The 21206-nt window shown below is 45.8% G+C and overlaps 1 protein-coding gene across 1 annotated transcript in view; it reads left to right on the forward strand.

Annotated features, from left to right (window-relative positions):
• Positions 1-21206, forward strand: part of LOC136587286 (cholesterol transporter ABCA5-like) — a 205783-nt gene that overhangs the window by 129330 nt on the left and 55247 nt on the right. The window contains exon 19 of the mRNA XM_066585834.1: positions 6721-6919. Coding sequence (XP_066441931.1) covers positions 6721-6919 — 199 coding nt within the window. The remainder of the gene's footprint in view (positions 1-6720; positions 6920-21206) is intronic.

Genomic DNA, 21206 nt, shown 5'->3' on the forward strand with positions numbered 1-21206 from the left:
GATTAGGAGAGAGGCAAGTTTCAGGGGTCCCCATATTCATCTCACAATTAATGGGTCCACGCGGTAGACCTTTATTAGAAAATGAGCAGTGTGAGCAGGTCTTGTCGTGGATGGCAGAAAGTAAATCCAGCAATCTATCGACCGTCCACTGCTGCAACTCTGAATCCTCTGGCTGCTGCTCCTCCTTCCTCCCAGCCTCCTCACTCCATGAAAATGACACATTCTGAGGAGCAGGCAGACTCCCAGGAACTGTTCTCGGGCCCCTGCCCAGATTGGGCAGCAATGGTTCCTCTGCCACCAGAGGAGTTTATCATGACTGATGCCCAACCTTTGGAAAGTTCCCGGGGTCCGGGGGATGAGGCTGGAGACTTCCGGCAACTGTCTCAAGAGCTTTCAGTGGGTGAGGAGGACGATGACGATGAGACACAGTTGTCTATCAGTGAGGTAGTAGTAAGGGCAGTAAGTCCGAGGGATGAGCGCACAGAGGATTCGGAGGAAGAGCAGCTGGACGATGAGGTGACTGACCCCACCTGGTTTGCTAAGCTTACTGAGGACAGGTCTTCAGAGGGGGAGGCAAGTGCAGCAGCAGGGCAGGTTGGAAGAGGCAGTGCGGTGGCCAGGGGTAGAGGCAGGGCCAGACCGAATAATCCACCAACTGTTTCCCAAAGCGCCCCCTCGCGCCATGCCACCCTGCAGAGGCCGAGGTGCTCAAAGCTGTGGCAGTTTTTCACTGAGAGTGCAGATGACCGACGAACTGTGGTGTGCAAGGTTTATCGCGCCAAGATCAGACGGGGAGCCACCACCACCAGCATGCGCAGGGATATGATGGCCAAGCACCCCACAAGGTGGGACGAAGGCCGTTCACCGCCTCCGGTTTGCACCACTGCCTCTCCCCCTGTGCCCCAACCTGCCACTGAGATCCAACCCCCCTCTCAGGACACAGGCACGACCGTCTCCCGGCCTGCAACCACACGCTCATCTCCGCTGTCCTTGGCCCCATCCAGCAATGTCTCTCAGCGCAGCGTCCAGCCGTCGCTAGCGCAATTGTTTGAGCGCAAGCGCAAGTACGCCGCCACGCACCCGCACGCTCAAGTGTTAAACGTGCACATAGCCAAATTGATCAGCCTGGAGATGCTGCCGTATAGGCTTGTGGAAACGGAGGCTTTCAAAAACATGATGGTGGCGGCGGCCCCACGCTACTCGGTTCCCAGTCACCACTACTTTTCCCGATGTGCCGTCCCAGCCCTGCACGACCACGTCTCCCGCAACATTGTATGCGCCCTCACCAACGCGGTTACTGCCAAGGTCCACTTAACAACGGACACGTGGACAAGCACAGGCGGGCAGGGCCACTATATCTCCCTGACGGCACATTGGGTGAATTTAGTGGAGGCTGGGACCGAGTCAGAGCCTGGGACCGCTCACGTCCTACCCACCCCCAGAATTGCGGGCCCCAGCTCGGTGGTGGTATCTGCGGCGGTGTATGCTTCCTCCACTCAGCCACCCTCCTCCTACGCAACCTCTGTCTCGCAATCAAGATGTGTCAGCAGCAGCACGTCGCCAGCTGTCGGTGTCACGCGGGGTGGCAGCACAGCGGTGGGCAAGCGCCAGCAGGCCGTGCTGAAACTACTCAGCTTAGGAGAGAAGAGGTACACGGCCCACGAACTGCTGCAGGGTCTGACAGAGCAGACCAACCGCTGGCTTTCGCCGCTGAGCCTCCAACCGGGCATGGTCGTGTGTGACAATGGCCGTAACCTGGTGGCGGCTCTGCAGCTCGGCAGCCTCACGCACGTGCCATGCCTGGCCCACGTCTTTAATTTGGTGGTTCAGCGATTTCTGAAAAGCTACCCACGCTTGTCAGACCTGCTCGGAAAGGTGCGTCGGCTCTGCGCACATTTCCGCAAGTCCCATACGGACGCTGCCACCCTGCGGACCCTGCAACATTGGTTTAATCTGCCAGTGCACTGACTGCTGTGCGACGTGCCCACACGGTGGAACTCTACGCTCCACATGTTGGCCAGGCTCTATGAGCAGCGTAGAGCTATAGTGGAATACCAACTCCAACATGGGCGGCGTAGTGGGAGTCAGCCTCCTCAATTCTTTACAGAAGAGTGGGCGTGGTTGGCAGACATCTGCCAGGTCCTTAGAAACTTTGAGGAGTCTACCCAGATGGTGAGCGGCGATGCTGCAATCATTAGCGTCACCATTCCTCTGCTATGCCTCTTGAGAAGTTCCCTGCAAAGCATAAAGGCAGACGCTTTGCGCTCGGAAACGGAGGCGGGGGAAGACAGTATGTCGCTGGATAGTCAGAGCACCCTCATGTCTATATCTCAGCGCGTTGAGGAGGGGGAGGAGCATGAGGAGGAGGGGGAAGAGACAGCTTGGCCCACTGCTGAGGGTACCCATGCTGCTTGCCTGTCATCCTTTCAGCGTGTATCCTTTCAGCCTGAGGAGGATCCTGAAAGTGATCTTCCTAGTGAGGACAGCCATGTGTTGCGTACAGGTACCCTGGCACACATGGCGGACTTCATGTTAGGATGCATTTCTCGTGACCCTCGCGTTACACGCATTCTGGACACTACGGATTACTGGGTGTACACACTGCTCGACCCACGGTATAAGGAGAACCTTTCCACTCTCATACCCGAAAAGGAAAGGGGTTCGAGAGTGATGCTATACCACAGGACCCTGGCGGACAAACTGATGGTAAAATTCCCATCCGACAGCGCTAGTGGCAGAAGTCGCAGTTCCGAGGGCCACGTAGCAGGGGAGGCGCGGAGATCAGGCAGCATGTACAGCGCAGGCAGGGGAACACTCTCCAAGGCCTTTGACAGCTTTATGGCTCCCCAGCAAGACTGTGTCACCGCTCCCCAGTCAAGGCTGAGTCGGCGGGAGCACTGTAAAAGGATGGTGAGGGAGTACGTAGCCGATCGCACGACCGTCCTCCGTGACACCTCTGCTCCCTAAAACTACTGGGTGTCGAAGCTGGACACGTGGCCTGAACTCGCGCTGTATGCCCTGGAGGTGCTTGCTTGTCCTGCGGCTAGCGTCTTGTCAGAGAGGGTGTTTAGTGCAGCTGGGGGAATCATCACAGATAAGCGTACCCGCCTGTCAACTGACAGTGCCGACAGGCTTACACTCATAAAGATGAACAAAGCCTGGATTTCCCCAAACTTCTCTTCTCCACCAGCGGACAGCAGCGGTACCTAAACAATACGTAGGCTGCACCCGCGGATGGAAGCATCGTTCTGTATCCCCATCAAAAACGGGGACCTTTTAGCTTCATCAATCTGTGTATTATATTCATCCTCCTGCTCCTCCTCCTGAAAGCTCACGTAATCATGCCGAACGGGCAATTTTTCTTAGGCCCACAAGGCTCAGTCATATGACTTTTGTAAACAATGTTTATACGTTTCAATTCTCATTAAAGCGTTGAAACTTGCACCTGAACCAATTTTTATTTGAACTGGGCTGCCTCCAGACCTAGTTACAAATTAAGCCACATTAACCAAAGCGATTAATGGGTTTCACCTGCCCTCTTGGTTGGGCATGGGCAATTTTTCTGAGGTACATTAGTACTGTTGGTACACCAATTTTTTGGGGCCCTCGCCTTACAGTTTAATTCTAGTAATTTTTATGGGCTTCACCTGCACTCATGCTACAGCAAGGTGTGTGGGGTTGGTCCACACTTTTGCTACATAAATGTAACTGGGGCCTTGTCTATACTGCAACTACTGAAATGTGAAAGAGACTGTTATCTCCCTAAACTGCTGCAATGGGAATGTTACTGTGGCCTGTCTTGACTGCTACTACTGCTGAAATGGAACTAATACTGTGCTCCCCCTATACTGCTGCTTCGGAATTGTTACTGGGGCCTGTCTGGACTGCTACTACTACTGAAATGGAACTAATACTGTGCTCCCCCTATAATGCTGCTAGTGATATGTTACTGGGGCCTGTCCCTAATGCTACCGCTGAAATGTTACTAATTCTGGGCTCTGCCTATACCGCTGCTAATGCTATGTCACTGGGGTGTGGAAACGGAGGCTTCCCAAAGACATGATGGTGGCGAGGCCATTTCCCACCAACGCGGTTACTGTTAAGGCGCATATAACCACGGACACGTGGAGAGGACACGTAGTGCCTCAAAAACATCCCCCTCCTCCTCCAACAATGAAAACATTCTTGCCAAATACCTTTGCATTGGTCCGTCTGGTGGCAGTCCAAGAATTTCACCTTTACCGACACAACAAGAGAGCCCCCCTACCATCCCCCCGTCACGACCCACTTAATCCTGGCCACATTCCGAAAACCAACTAAATAAAACCGCGCTACTAGGTCCGCAGTCGCCACCACATTCCCACCAACGCGGTTACTGTTAAGGTACATATTACCACTCTGACTGGGGCATGCACTGTGGGCCGAAGCACACCTGTATTGTATGTGACGTTAGCTCTGCTGAGCAGGGCACTACAATGTGATACAGTTATGTACCGCCGATGGGTTCCAGGGAGCCACCCATGCTGTGGGTCCACAGGGACTTCACATTACGGATTTGTACCTGCCAGTGTCTATGTATTAAAAACCCCGGTCAGACTGGGGCATGCAGTGTGGGCCGAAGACCACCTGCATTTAATCGGACGTTACCTCAGCTGTGCTGGGCAATGCAATGGGATATATTTATGTACCGCTGGTGGCTTCCTGGGACCCACCTATGCTGTCGGTCCATACGGAGTTGTAACTGCATGTGTTTACTTCTAAAGAACCCCAGTCTGACTGGGGCATGCAGTGTGGGCCGAAGCCCACCTGCATTAAACCTGACGTCACTTCAGCTGTGCTGGGCACTGCAATGGGATTTGTTTATGTACCGCCGGTGGGTTCCAGGGAACCACCCATGCTGTCGGTGCACACGGAATTCCCATTGTGGAGTTGTACCTGCCTGTGACTATTTATAAAAAACCAAGGTCTGACTGGGGCATGCAGTGTGGGCCGAAGCCCACCTGTATTTAATCCGACGTTAGCTCTACTATCCGGGGCACTGCATTGGGACAAACTACAGGAGCAATACAGCGCTAATGAGACGTGCACAGCTACGCTAGCATTGGAGTCCGCTGTAGGCCCGCGATTGCTGAGGGTTTGTGCAGAGGCCTATGTCCTGGGTGCAGTGAAAGTCCGCTTCCTGCCTAGGATTGCTGAAGCTGGGGGCCGAGGCCTATGTCGTGGCCGCGGTGCAAGTCTGCCATTTTTGGCCGGTTAGATCAATTTTTGGTTCATGTCTTGGGTTTCCTAGGACCCACCTATGCTGTTGGTGCAAACTTAGCTCCCATAGCGGTGTTTGACCTGTCTGGCACAAAGACACTGACTGACTTGGGTAGAGGGCAGAGCGCAGACGGCTTTCCCCTTGCAGTGTGGATTGAGCTATGTGACACCTTGACAGAATGAATAGTGTGTGGCCCATGGGTTCCTCATTGCTATGCGCACGTGTGCAGCTCCTGATGGAGGTGGCACAGGATTGGATTTCTCATTGCTTCTGTACAGCATTGTGGGCTATTGCCCGCCCCTTTTAAAGAGGGTCGCTGCCTGGCCCTGCCAACCCTCTGCAGTGTGTGCCTGCGGTTCCTCCTCATGGCAGATGTACTTGTAAATAGACATGAGGGTGGTGTAGCTATGAGGCCAGCGTGTGGCATGAGGGCTGCTGAAGGCTGCGCAGGGACACTTTGGTGTGCGCTGTGGACACTGGGTCGTGCGGGGGGGGTTGGGCAGCATGTAACCCAGGAGAAGTGGCAGCGGAGTGTCATGCAGGCAGTGATTGTGCTTTGTTGGAGGTAGTGTGGTGCTTAGCTAAGGTATGCCTTGCTAATGAGGGTTTTTCAGAAGTAAAAATTGTTGGGAGGGGGGGCACTCTTGCCACTATTGTGGCTGAATAGTGGGACCTGGGAACTTGAGATGCAGCCCAACATGTAGCCCCTCGCCTGCCCTGTCCGTTTCTGTGTCGTTCCCATCACTTTCTTGAATTTCACAGATTTTCACAAATGAAAACCTTAGCGAGCATCGGCGAAATACAAAAATGCTTGAGTCGCCCATTGACTTCAATGGGGTTCGTTACTCGAAACGAACCCTCGAGCATCGCGAAAAGTTCGACTCGAGTAACGAGCACCCGAGCATTTTGGTGCTCGCTCATCTCTAATAATTACCTTTCCCACCTTGTTCAGGACCCAACTAGAGGGATGGCCATTTCGAACTTAATATTAACCAACAGACCTGACAGAATAATAGGGGTGCGGTTTGGGGGGCACCTGGGAATTAATGACCATAACATAATAAATTTCCATTTCTGTTTCAAATAGAATTTTCTCTCAGGGAGCCGCAAAAATACTAAACTTCAGAAACGCATAGTTGGATCTGCTTGGAGATGTCCTTAACCTTATGACTGGGGCAAAGTCCCCAAAGATAAGAGTACAGCCAATAAATGGGAAATGTTTAAAAGCATCTTAAATACTTACTCTGAGCAGCTTATACATTAAAAGGGTTAGGAGTGGGAGAAAGCAAATGTGGCTAAAGAAAGATGTAAAGGGGGCAATAAACAGCAAAAAGAAAGCGTTTCAACTATGTATTATAACTCCCATCCACACGCACAATGCTGTGTACATCCGTTTTCTGCAGATGTTTCTGACAATCGTATCTCGGACACGATAGATCTTCAACTATCTGTCTTCACAGATCACAGCATTTTCACACAAAAAATAGAAGACGATGGTAAGTGGAAATCCACAGAGCAGATTGACCAAGGTTTACTGACCATGCCTGAATCTCATCCCTGCTCCGTCAGCGGCAAGGCACTCTGGAGACAGCAGGTTGCCACAGTAGCCAAGTTGCACTTCCGTAACCTGCGCCGGGAAACTAAGTCTGTTCGCTATGTGTGAGTATTCTGGCAGTTTTACCTTGTAAATGAAAAGTGATGGCGGCTTTTGAATTTTCATATAGGTTGGTATTTATTTTAACCCTTTGCAATCCAATTTTGGATTCAGGGTTTCGTAGGGGCTTTTCTCTTTCTGCCATTATATAATGGCGCCATCTGCTGGCTAGAGCCAGTACTGTGGTATGGGGCATGCTGGAGAGGCCCCCGACAACAGAGCGGCCAGTAATATGCAGTAAGAATACCCTACCGGACATCTTCCGACATCGGAGCTGTACAGCCTTCAATCAGAATGTCTTTAGACATCCGACAGTGGATTGGAAAGGGTTAATGTTTCGGTCACAATTCCCATGTTAGAGACTCACAAGTAAATATAAATCTCTGAGTTGTCAACCTTGTCCAAGGAGGCGGCAGCATCAACGGTGTAGAAATTGTAGAAAAAGGTTTTATTGCTCCATAAAATGGCGCCGTTTCGACTTAATCTAAGTCTTTTTCACGCCTAATACATTGCCATGAACACACATCTTATATAGTGAGGACAGACAGGGAGGACACTCCTCCATCTCCTTAATCAGGAGGTAATACAACACCCATGAAACAAAAAACAGACATGGACTATACAAAAGACAAGGTTCTCTGCACATATACATTAAGGTAAAACCTGGACTGCATCCATGTGTTGGGCTGCTCCACACAGCGTTCCACTATGTCTCCATTCATGTGTTCAGCCGGATATACTGTCAGGTGAATCTTCCCGGCGCACCGCGCGTACGCGGATTGCGTCACAGCCAACCACAGTAACACTGCCGATCAGCGTCTCGGCCATCCACTATATGGCGCTGACTCTATCAGGAACTAGTCATGCATAAGGGCACTTCTGGGATTAGAATAAGCATGGCCAACCACAAGATGGCGCCTCCGTAATACAAAACAATGGAGCACGCCATCCAAGGGTGCCTATACATGAAGTATATTATATATAATAGCAAAAATTACTTTGGCACATAAGGGAATACTGCAAATTCACAAAAAGCTCACAAGGTGCCAGCAAAACATTAAAGTCACCTATACTAATAAGGCAAAACAGAAGAGAAGAATTGTAGAGAATAAAACCTATATCCAAAAAATGTGTGCTAAATAGGAAAAAAAATAAAAAATGAAAGTGTTAAAAATAAAAAAGCATGATGAAGTAATATATGTGCATGTGTGTAAAGAGTAGCTGTATAATAGCGAAAAAAATCCAAATAGATATACATAAAATCACGAAACAAAAAATATAAATAAGAACCAACATATGACTGGACAAAAAATGGACAGAAAATAGCAAACCTAAATAGGTGTGAATAACTACTCTTTCAAAAGTACGATGCATAAGCAAGTAAACTCCCCCAAAAATTATAAAGAAATATATATTAAAAACGCTAATTGAAAAAAAAATTAAAAAACATTTTTTTTTTAAATTGTTGGGTTTTTGTTTGCTTTATTGATACAGAAAATTTATTTTTATATAATGCATGACAACGTTACAGAGAAAATACAAATTGTCAACTGACAATATTAGACATAGCAAGGAAATAATTGTAATAGTGAATAAATAGCCGGAAAAGACGCGAACTGTGGAGAAGACCAACACAGAGACCAGGAGAGAAATCTAGGGAAAAAAAGAAAAGGATTAAAAACAGGCATCTAAAAACTGTATACATCAGATGAGGATCCTTAAATATAAGGGGCAAAGACATGTTTAAACCGAAAGGATGTAACGTATTGAGGGTGTGAATCCAGCGCAACGCTTTCTTTTTGAGAAGAGCCTCCCTGTCACCTCCTCTGGTCAACGGTGGAACATCATCAATAATCCTGAATTTAAATTGACTTATACTATGCTTTTTCTCATGGAAATGCTTGGGGATCGGCAGGTCCAAGCACTTGGTACGTATAGTACTCTTATGTTTAATCATACGACTACGCGCTTCAAGAATCGTTTCCCCCACGTATCCAAGTCCGCAGGGGCAGGTGACCAAATAGATGACATAAGAGGAGGTGCAGGAATATCTCTTCCTAATTTTGAATTTCTGGCCTGTATATGGATGATGAAAGCTATCACCCTTGACAAGATTGCCGCAGCAAACACAGCCAAGACAGGGAAAATTGCCCTTCTTGGCTGGTGCTAATACTCGCTGTGTATGACTCACCGTCGGTACAATTGATTTCACTAACTTGTCACGTATGTTCGGGGGGCGTCTATAGGCCATCATCGGTTTTCCGTTAGATTCTGGTACCACACTTAAGCCTTTTGTCAGAAGGGACCAATGTTTGTTTATTATGGAAGAGACCTGCCCACTATGTCTACCAAAAGTGGAGATAAAAGGCACTCTTTCTGGTTTGGTGGTTTTACTTTTAGGTATCAACAAGGTGTCACGCTGCAGTTGTCGTACTCCGTCAACTGCCCTGGTGATAAGAGGTCTCGGATAACCTCTCTGCAAAAATGTATTTGCCATCTGCCCCAATCTCTTTTCAATGGCAGTATCATCAGTGATTCTACGCACCCGTAGGAGCTGACTCCACGGGAGGGAATTTACTGTTGGTCTAGGATGAAAGCTGTCATAGTGTAAGATACAGTTCCTATCAGTCGGTTTAACATAGAGGTCTGTCAAGAATTTCTCACCGTCATAGCATACCATTGTATCCAGAAACTGGATAGACTCTTCGGATGAATTTAGAGTAAATTGTAATTCCTGATAATGTGAATTCAGTTGCTGATGAAACAAATTAAGTTCATCCTGACAGCCACTCCATACCACAAATATGTCATCTATGAAACGAAACCAGGCCTTAACCCGTGGCCAAAATTCAGATGTATGTAAAGCCAGCCGATAAAGGCGGCGCTATTGTTATCCTTGACACTGAAGGATACAACAATGAAGCATTCAGACAACTTAATGATACAGAAGTGTATGTCAAACTAAAAGGTGATCCCACTTTGAGGCTTCAGGTTCAATTGAGGGTTATGTTAAATGATGCGGTCATAGAGGGAGTCATAGACTCCGAATTATCACGTTTCCTTGATGTATTATACCCTTGTGTTCCTGTACTATACCTGTTGCCAAAAATTCACAAGTCATTGAATAACCCCCCAGGGCGACCAATCGTCTCTGGACGTGATTCCATATTTGCTAATTCTGCAAAATTCCTGGACAAGGTGCTTCGCCCTTGGGCAGAGAATGCTTCCTCGTATAGCAGAGATACGAGTGATTTTCTATGCAAATTGAAACAGATTGAAATCTCGGGTCCATGTGTTCTAGCCACATTCGATGTGGTTTCTCTTTATACGTGGATCCAACATCAGAAAGGGCTAGCTTCTGTAAGACACTACATGGTGGGGTGCGACTGGGCCCCAGGGTGTGAGGCATTTGCCCTGTCGCTGCTCGAATTCATCCTCACCAGGAATTATTTTTCTTTTGGGGGGATGTTCTTTGAGCAGCGGCAGGGCACCGCCATGGGGTCTAATGTCGCGCCCACCTATGCAAATCTGTATATGCGCCACTTTGAGGAAACGTTTATACATACATCTGAATTTTGGCCACGGGTTAAGGCCTGGTTTCTTTTCATAGATGACATATTTGTGGTATGGAGTGGCTCTTAGGATGAACTTAATTTGTTTCATCAGCAACTGAATTCACATTATCAGGAATTACAATTTACTCTAAATTCATCCGAAGAGTCTATCCAGTTTCTGGATACAATGGTATGCTATGACGGTGAGAAATTCTTGACAGACCTCTATGTTAAACCGACTGATAGGAACTGTATCTTACACTATGACAGCTTTCATCCTAGACCAACAGTAAATTCCCTCCCGTGGAGTCAGCTCCTACGGGTGCGTAGAATCACTGATGATACTGCCATTGAAAAGAGATTGGGGCAGATGGCAAATACATTTTTGCAGAGAGGTTATCCGAGACCTCTTATCACCAGGGCAGTTGACGGAGTACGACAACTGCAGCGTGACACCTTGATGATACATAAAAGTAAAACCACCAAACCAGCAAGAGTGCCTTTTATCTCCACTTTTGGTAGACATAGTGGGCAGGTCTCTTCCATAATAAACAAACATTGGTCCCTTCTGACAAAAGGCTTAAGTGTGGTACCAGAATCTCACGAAAAACCGATGATGGCCTATAGACGACCCCCGAACATACGTGACAAGTTAGTGAAATCAATTGTACCGACGGTGAGTCATACACAGCGAGTATTAGCACCAGCCAAGAAGGGCAATTTTCCCTGTCTTGGCTGTGTTTGCTGCGGCAATCTTGTCAAGGGTGATAGCTTTCATCATCGATATACAGGCCAGAAATTCAAAATTAGGAAGAGATATTCCTGCACCTCCTCTTATGTCATCTATTTGGTCACCTGCCCCTGCGGACTTGGATACGTGGGGGAAACGATACTCGAGGCGCGTAGTCGTATGATTAAACATAAGAGTACTATACGTACCAAGTGCTTGGACCTGCCGATCCCCAAGCATTTCCATGAGAAAAAGCATAGTATAAGTCAATTTAAATTCAGGATTATTGATGATGTTCCACCGTTGACCAGAGGAGGTGACAGGGAGGCTCTTCTCAAAAAGAAAGAGTTGCGCTGGATTCACACCCTCAATACGTTACATCCTTTCGGTTTAAACATGGAGTATGTCTTTGCCCCTTATATTTAAGGATCCTCCTCTGATGTATACAGTTTTTAGATGCCTGTTTTTAATCCTTTTCTTTTTTTCCCTAGATTTCTCTCCTGGTCTCTGTGTTGGTCTTCTCCACAGTTCGCGTCTTTTCCGGCTATTTATTCACTATTACAATTATTTCCTTGCTATGTCTAATATTGTCAGTTGACAATTTTCATTTTCTCTGTAACGTTGTCATGCATTATATAAAAAAATTTTTGTACGTATCAATAAAGCAAAAAAAAAACAATTTAAAAAAAAAATTTTTTTTCAATTAGCGTTTTTAATATTTCTTTATAATTTTTTGGGGGGAGTTTACTTGCTTATGCACCGTACTTTTGAAAGAGTAGTTATTCACACCTATTTAGGTTTGCTATTTTCTGTCCATTTTTTGTCCAGTCATATGTTGGTTCTTATTTATATTTTTTGTTTCGTGATTTTATGTATGTCTATTTAGATTTTTTTCGCTATTATACAGCTACTCTTTACACACATGCACATATATTACTTCATCATGCTTTTTTATTTTTAACACTTTTTTCATTTTTTTTTTTTTTTCCTATTTAGCACACATTTTTTGGATATAGGGTTTATTCTCTACAATTCTTCTCTTCTGTTTTGCCTTATTAGTATAGGTGACTTTAATGTTTTGCTGGCACCTTGTGAGCTTTTTGTGAATTTGCAGTATTCCCTTATGTGCCAAAGTAATTTTTGCTATTATATATAATATACTTCATGTATAGGCACCCTTGGATGGCGTGCTCCATTGTTTTCTATTACGGAGGCGCCATCTTGTGGTTGGCCGTGCTTATTCTAATCCCAGAAGTGCCCTTATGCATGACTAGTTCCTGATAGAGTCAGCGCCATATAGTGGATGGGCGAGACGCTGATCGGCAGGGTTACTGTGGTTGGCTGTGAGGCAATCCGCGTACGGGCGGTGCGCCGGGAAGATTCACCTGACAGTATATCCGGCTGAACACATGAATGGAGACATAGTGGAACGCTGTGTGGAGCAGCCCAACACATGGATGCAGTCCAGCTTTTACCTTAATGTATATGTGTAGAGAACCTTGTCTTTTGTATAGTCCATGTCTGTTTTTTGTTACTTACTGATTAAGGAGGTGGAGGAGTGTCCTCCCTGTCTGTCCTCACTATATAAGATGTGTGTTCATGGCAATGTATTAGGCGTGAAAAAGACTTAGATTAAGTCGAAACGTCGCCATTTTATGGAGCAATAAAACCTTTTTCTACAATTTCTACACCGTTGATGCTGCCGCCTCCTTGGACTTCATTGCATTTATTTGGGGTTGGGTTCATGACCCCACAGGTGGCTTGGCATACACAGATTGGAACCTCTGCACTTAAGTGCATGTGTTAGGTGTGCTGCGGGACTTTCCTATTTCTACTGAGTTGTCAACCTTGGGATATCTCATCACTTTAGAAGTTCGAATTAGCACTTTAAGCATTAAATCTGTTAGATTGTAACAGCAGCATGAGAGCAAATAACAATTGTTAGCACAACTATAAGGATGTTAGTCCTTGTGGGGACTGGAAATTGTGCCTTACACAGCCATTCCCAGGAAGAAATAATAGTTTAATGGTAGGGTGATGGTGATGAATTTAAACATAAATTATATCAGAAATGTGCACTTTGCCTGCTTTCCTTACATTAGAATGGAAAATCTCTTTAACCCCTTAAGGACATGGCCTATTTTGGGCTTAAAGGGGTTGTCCCGCGGCAGCAAGTGGGTCTATACACTTCTGTATGGCCATATTAATGCACTTTGTAATGTACATCGTGCATTAATTATGAGGCATACAGAAGTTATCAAAAGTTTTATACTTACCTGCTCCGTTGCTGGCGTCCTCGTCTCCATGGTGCCGACTAATTTTCGGCCTCAAATGGCCAAATTAGCCGCGCTTGCGCAGTCCGGGTCTTCTGCTGTCTTCAATGGGGCCACTCGTGCAGAATGCCGACTCCGTGTAGCTCCGCCCCGTCACGTGCCGATTCCAGCCAATCAGGAGGCTGGAATCGGCAATGGACCTCGCAGAAGCCCTGCGGTCCACAGAGAGAGAGGATCCCGGTGGCCATCTTCAGCAGGTGAGTATGAAGACGCCGGACCACCGGGATTCGGGTAAGTACTACCCGGTGTGTTTTTTTAACCCCTGCATCAGGGTTGTCTCGCGCCGAACGGGGGGGGGGGGGGGGGGGGTTAAAATTTAAAAAAAAAAACGTTTCGGCGCGGGACAACCCCTTTAAGGACGCAACGATTTTTGGTGGATTTTCATCTCCATTTTTCAAAAGCCATAGCTTTTTACTTTTCTGTCGACGCGGCTGTATAAGGGCTTGCTTTTTGCTTGGTGAACTGTATTTTTTTCGACGGTCCCATTTTTGGGTACATAGACTATATTGTAAAACTTTAATAATTTTTTTTATGATAACAAGGAGAGAAAACGCATCAATTCTGCCATAGATTTATTTTTTTTTTTTTTACAGCGTTAATGATGCAGCATAAATGACACAATACATTTTTTCTGCGCGCCGGTTACAACGATACCAAAATTCTTACATTTTTTTTAGGTTTTTACACTTTTCTGCAATGAAAACCCTTTTTTTGGAAATCTTTTTTTTTCTAAATCGCTGCATTCAAAGTCCTGTAACTTTTTTATTTTTCCATGGACGGTGCTCTATGAGGGCTTATCTTTTTTTTTTGCTAGATGAATTGTAGTTTTTATTGGTACCATTTTGGGGTACATACGGCTTTTTTGATCTCTTTTATTGCTTTTTTTAGGGAGACAAAACACTAAAAATTAGCATTTTTGCCTCAGTTTTTTAGTTTGTTTTTTACGCCTTTTTCCGTGCAGAATAAAAAGCATGTGCAACTTATTGTACGTGTCGTACCAAATATGTGGGATTTTATTTTTTTTTACCCTTTTTTTTTTTTGTATAACTCCTTTTTATTAACATTTGCATGGATTACATACATGGGTATAAAATTCAAATAGGTTTACATATATATCGCATTCTATGAATTTCTTCTGCAATAAAATTTACATTGTGTAATTCTTTTATTGGTGGTCTTCTCTACTGTCTTCACAGATGTCGTCTTTTATCTCTAGCCCCCGTAGGGTTGTACCCATTTTCCCAAATACTATAATCCTTATTAACCAATCAAAACAAAACAAAAATTAAGCCATATTATTGATGTCAACTGTCCGTATACTGATCCACAAACTAGGTCTCCTGCGATCGTCTCCTCTCATGTCACTCTCAATCTTCCCAATTTATTCATGTCTTTCTGGCTGTAATACCATGTTGTGTTAGTAAAATGCAGCATGCATTCTTTAATTTCATTGTGGTCAAGGAATTTCTCTATGAATTCCCTCCATTTTTTGAAAAACTTTGGTGCCTAGAATTCCACCTTCCGTTCTATTTCAATTCTTTCCATTCTTAGGAGGTATTTTAGTTGTTGTGTGACCTCTTCTATCCTCGGGGGGTTTGGCCTGTAACCAGCTGTTGAGAAGACATCTTTTACTAATCAGAAGTATAGTGTGAGTCATTGTAGCTTTTTTTGTCTGGTCTGGCAGTATGTGGAGTATAAACGCTTGTGGTGTTAGCTGAAGGAATTGTCCTCCCATGTCTTGCACCATTTTTTGAATCTCTACCCAATAAGTGTTAAAGGGGTTGTCTCGCTGCAGCAAGTGGTGTTATACACTTCTATTAATGCACTTTGTCATATACATCGTGCATTAAATATGAGCCATACAGAAGTTATTCACTTACCTGTTCCGTTGCTAGCGTCCCCGTCTCCATGGATCCGTCTAATTCTGATGTCTTCTTGCTTTTTTAGACGCGCTTGCGCTGTGCGGTCTTCTCCCTGGTGAATGGGGCCGCTCGTGCCGGAGAGCTGGTCATCGTAGCTCCGCCCCGTCATGTGTGCCGATTCCAGCCAATCAGGAGGCTGGAATCGGCAATGGACCGCACAGAGCCCACGGTGCACCATGGGAAAGGACCCGCGGTGCATCGTGGGTGAAGATCCCGGCGGCCATCTTGGTGAAGGAAGAAGAAGGAAGAAGGAAGACGTCGCAGAGCGGGGATTCGGGTAAGTAATCTGTATTTTTTTTTTTTAACACATCCCTTGGGGTTGTCCTGCGCCGAAAAAACCTATGGAAAAAAAAAAAAAAACGTTTTGGCGCGAGACAACCCCTTTAATCTTTGGGCAGTGCCAAATGCCGTGTAAGAAGTCTGAATTGGGTGATGCACATCGGGGGCACGCTTGTAACCTTGCTGGGCCATTAGGGTTTTGGGGTTTATTGAATCCGTAGATCACACCATGTATTATTTTGAAATATGTTTCTCTCCACCTTTCGTTCGTTATCGCCCTTCTTACCGAGTTCCAACTTTTAATTATTCCTTCACATATTTCCTCGTCTTGTAGATCACGTATCCACTCTTTAAACATGTTCGACCCATTTTCCTTCACCCCCGCCTCCCTAAACCTAGAATATAATGTTGAAATTGAGTTTTTATAAGAGTTGTTATTTACTAGAATATCTATAGGGGTAGCGATTGCCTCTTTTGAGATATCAGTTAGTCTATTTCGTAGGAAGTTTCTTACTTGTGCGTACGGGAGGAAATGGGATGCGGGTAGGTTGTATTCCTCACACATTTCTTTGAAGTTTCTATATCTTAGGAGTTCCGGGTGTATGAGGTGTTGTACCCTTAGAATACCCTTCTGCTGCCAAATTTTAAACATTTTGTTTTCCCGCCCTTTTTTAAATTCAGGGTGGTTCTTACCTTTTTTTTTAAACATTTTTCTGTTGCAGTGGGAGGCCGGCTATCACTGACAGCCGGCTCCCACTGCCGAATAGCACAAGATCTATTATGATCTCGCGCTATTCCCAGGACGTATGTTTACGCCCTGTTGCGGGAAGTACCCGGCTGCCAGGACGTAAACTTATGCCCTGGAGCGGGAAGGGGTCACATGTAAAAGCACCCTAAGGCCGCCTGCACACAGGCAGATTTGCATTGCGGAATTACGGAGTGGAGGCCGAAAAAAGACATATGCCCATCCAGTTCAGCCTATTATCCCCCAATGTTGATCCAGAGGAAGTAAAAAAACAACAATGAAATAAAAGACAATTTTCCCCATTTAAGAGAAAAAAATCCTTCCCAACTCCAATCTGAAATCAGAATAATCACTGGATCACCGACCCTTTTGAAGTAATCTGTGACTATAGCATATAATATTGGATCACTCAAGAAAGGCATTCAGGCCCCTCCTGACCTCTTTTTTTATTTTTTTATTCGTTTTATTTATTGAAAGATTTGCAGAGTACAGAATCAAAGAAAAAACGTTGTTAGATACATGTCAGTAGATACATAGTTATTCAACTGCGTACGATTTAATACAATGATTGCTACCGTACTCCTTGAATAGATTGTTTGAGCATTTATAACAATAAACGTTTAACTTTTTTAAACCGTTCTCTTCTGTCTAAGGCCTCCTTCCCACGAACGGATTTACGCCACGTAAATTTGCGGCAAAAATCCGCTGCGTTGCCCCCTGCTATTAGGTTCTATTGAACCTAATAGCTCCATGCTCACGGTGCGGAATTCCACCGCGGAATTCCGCACCGTGAAATCTCCCGTCCTCACCCGCAGCATGCTCTATTTGCCGCGGGTGTACGCGCTGACGGCTTCCATTGCAGTCAATGGAAGCCGTCCGTTCACGCTATCTCCCGCTGTAACACAGCGGAAGATAGCGTGAAAACGCTTTCCCGCCTACCGCCGCCGCGTCATATGACGCGGCCGGCGCGTCACGTGACACGGCCGGCCGCGTCATGTGACGCAGTGGGCGTGTCACATGACGCGACGGCGGTGGGCTGGGGAAGCGTCTTCATGCTATCTTCCGCTGGTAAGTATGGGGTCTCTTGGGGGCGCCGTGACGGGCTTCACTGTGGAATATTCCGCGGCGGAGCCCGTCACGCTCGTGTGAAGCCGGCCTAATACTGATTTTTTTAAAAAAGAGAAATATTACAAGTCCTCAAGCGCTTGTTGGTAAAAGGAGGGGGGAGGGAGGAGGATTATGGGAGGGGGAGTGAGGGGGGAATGGAATTGGGGCTCAAGGTTTATTCTGTAGACAAGGTGGAATGAGAGTCTAACCAGGCACCCCATACTTTTTGAAATTTGCTCGGGCAGCCTCTGTTCTGAAAAATAATTTTTTCATAGGAGACTACGGTGCTCACTATTTGAATCCAGTGTAGAGTTGAGGGGGGTTCTGCAGCCATCTATTTCATGGCTATCACCTTACGTGCTAAAAAATAGAACCTTCTCGAGAAATGTACGAGTGTAGTATGGCCACTCCTCCTCCAGTAAGCCAAAATTAACAGTAAGTGGGGGAGGTAGTAGTGAATTTAGGAGGTCAACAATTTTGGACCAGTATTCATTGACAGGGGGGCATTCCCATATCAGGTGCCAAAAGTTGGCTTCTGGCTGGCGGCATTTGTGGCAGGAGTTTTAGAATATATTGCCAATTTTGTGAAAACTGCTGTGGGTAAGATAGGCTTGATGTATTATGTATAACTGAATCAATTTGTTATTTATGGCACAGGAGACCGATAGGTGGGATTTAGAAATGTCTTGCCAGTCTTCAGGTGTGAGAGATGGAATGGTTTGCTTCCACCTGTCGTACCCCAAAAGTGCGTGTAGAGAGCCGAGATTAGCCCTTTGGGTCCTTGTGATTTAAGGATGCCAATTGTAGAAAATCTGGATATTCGAGTTGAGGTGGGTGGAAATTGAGAATTCAGCGCATGCCTCAACTGGAAAAATCTGAATAATTGGAGATGTGGGGATTGCAGCCTGTCGCGTAGTTGAGTGAATGTAGGGAGTATCTCGTCCGTATATATATCATCCAGTGTATTTATCCCCAGAGACATCCAATACTGTGGGTCTGGGACCGATTGTAGTGCAGCGAAACCAGGATTGTTCCATAGGGGAAGATCAGGTATTACATTTTGGTATCTCTGAAGGGTTTTAACTTCCTTCCACACGCCAAGGGCTAGTTTATGAAGCGGGATTATGCCGGAGGATTTTGCGCATTCTGGAAACTCTAGGTAATTTAGTAAATTATTTCCTTTTACTTGTTTCACAAGCTGTTTGTCTGCTATGGGCATTTCTTTGTCCAGGACCCAGGCTCGAATATTTCTCAGTTGCCCTGCTAAGTAATAAAGCCGGAGGTCCGGGAGGGCCATTCCGGCTTGCTCTTTAGGTCTTTGTAGTATTGATAAGCTTAGTTTGGAGCGGGAAGAGTTCCATATGAATGAAATAATGAGGGAGTTTAAGGACTGAAAAAAGCGCTTGGGCACGCTTACTGGCATGTGCTGTAATATGTATAAGCATTTCGGTTGGATGACCATTTTAACAAGATTTATCCGCCCTGCCACAGAGAGCGGCAGCTTGGACCACCTCTTGAGCTTATGTTTTATATCCTCCAGTTATGGGCTGACATTATCTGCTATTGCCCTGCCATGGTCGCAGGACATAATCATCCCCAAGTATTTAAATGTTGAAACCGCTTTTAGTCCATATCAAGTGACACACGGATCATTTTTTGGGTGAAGGTCTGTATATAGGATTGTGGATTTGGACCCATTAACGTGTAGTCCTGAAAAATGAGAAAATCTGTCTATATGGATCATAGCTTGGGAAAAGGAGTTTAATGGATCTGATAAGAAAAGAATTGTGTCATCTGCGTATAATCCTAATTTACTCTCAAGGTCTGCCCATCTGATACCGGTTACGTTGGGGGTGTTTCTCAGACAGATTGCCAGTGCCTCAATGGCCATGGCGAATAGGGCCGGGGATAAAGGGCATCCCTGTCGGGTGCCCCTAGCCAGTTGAAACTCCGCTGATGGGATGCCGTTTACAATCACGTTTGCGTTCGGGGATTTATATATAGTTTTAACCCATTGCCGAAATTGAGGACCAAATCCGAAACAGACCAGACAGGCCTCCAAAAAGACCCACTCTAAAGAGTCGAAAGCTTTTGTCATGTCTAGCGAGACCAGGGCCCAGGGCATGTTGGATTGTTTTCCCAATTGAATGGCTGTTTGGACTCTGCGAATGTTTATTGTTGTGGATTTCCCTGGCATGAAACCTGTCTGGTCGGGATGTATTATGGATAAGATTACCTGATTTAGTCTGGTGGCCAGGATTTTAGTTAAAATCTTATAGTCTGCGTTCAGCAGTGAAATGGGGTGATATGAGTCGCATTCTATAGGGTTTTTCCCAGGTTTCAATATCACTACTATGGAGGCTTTGTAAAATGAGGGTGGGAGTGCTTTATCTATTTGGGCCTGGCACAGTGTCTCTAGTAGTTGCGGGGCCAGTTGTTCGCTATATTTACGATATGCCTCTATTGGGAGGCCGTCCGGGCCAGGAGATTTGTTAAGAGCCATGTCTTGAATTGTTTGCTGGATCTCTTCCAGAGTGATTGGAGCTTCCAGGAGCTCGACCTGTTCTGTGGAAAGAGTTGGGAAGGTCAAGTCATTTAGATAGTTTAGGGTATCTGCCACAGTATTTTGGGAGGAAGAACTGTACAACTTGGTGTAGAATTCCTTGAAGCAGTTTGTGATAGCTGGGGCATCAGTCAGCTCCGCTTCACATTGGTTTTTAATCTTAAGGACTGTATTGGCTTGGTTTTCCCATCTAATCAAATTGGCGAGTAGGTGGCTGGATTGATTTCCCAGTTCAAAATAATATTGCTTGGTGAAGAATAATTTGCATTTGGCCTTAGCGTGAATTTGGTGCTTATAGAGTCGGGAGAGGCCAAGCCAGGCTATTTTGTTAGCATCTGTGGGATTAGATATGTATAGTTTTTCGGCTTCCATAGTTTGGGTTTCTAGTTCTTTGTCGGTCTGGGATGTTGACTTTTTAATATGTGTAAGGATTTAAGGAATCCTCTAATGTAGGCTTTGAGGGTGTCCCACTTTAGGGCAGGGTGGGTGTTGCTGTCATGAGCATCTAGGAATAGGGATATATGGAAGGGAGTTTGGTCATCTGACCCCATAAGCTTGAGCCAGAATGGATGCAGTTTCCATACAGGCATTATCTCGTGCCGAGGGAATTTTAAGGTTAACAGTATGGGGCTATGGTCAGATATGCCCTGCGGACAGTGCGTTATATTGGAGAGAAAAATCGCCAGTTCCGTGGAACTGAATATATAATCAATTCTCTCCAAGGCATTATGTCCTGGGGAGTGACAGGTGAATTCTAAAGTTTCGGGGTGATATAATCGCCAGAGATCAACCCAGCCGACACCTTCGATCAATTGCCTCAAGGGGGAGTTTGAAGTGGAGGTAGTGTTAGGGGATGTATGGAATCTGTACTTAGTTGGATCCATTACCAAGTTAAAATCCCCTAGACAAATCACCGCCGCCGAAGGGTATTGGTGCGCAAATGCTATGGCTGTTTGTAGAAGATAGAGGTTGTTGTGGGGTGGGTTGTAGATAGATAGAATGACATAAGGTTTGGAGTCAATTTCCCCGTGTATGAATATGAATCTTCCTTCAGGGTCT

Source organism: Eleutherodactylus coqui, chromosome 13, assembly GCF_035609145.1.
Source record: "Eleutherodactylus coqui strain aEleCoq1 chromosome 13, aEleCoq1.hap1, whole genome shotgun sequence".
Taxonomy (NCBI): Eukaryota; Metazoa; Chordata; class Amphibia; order Anura; family Eleutherodactylidae; genus Eleutherodactylus; species Eleutherodactylus coqui.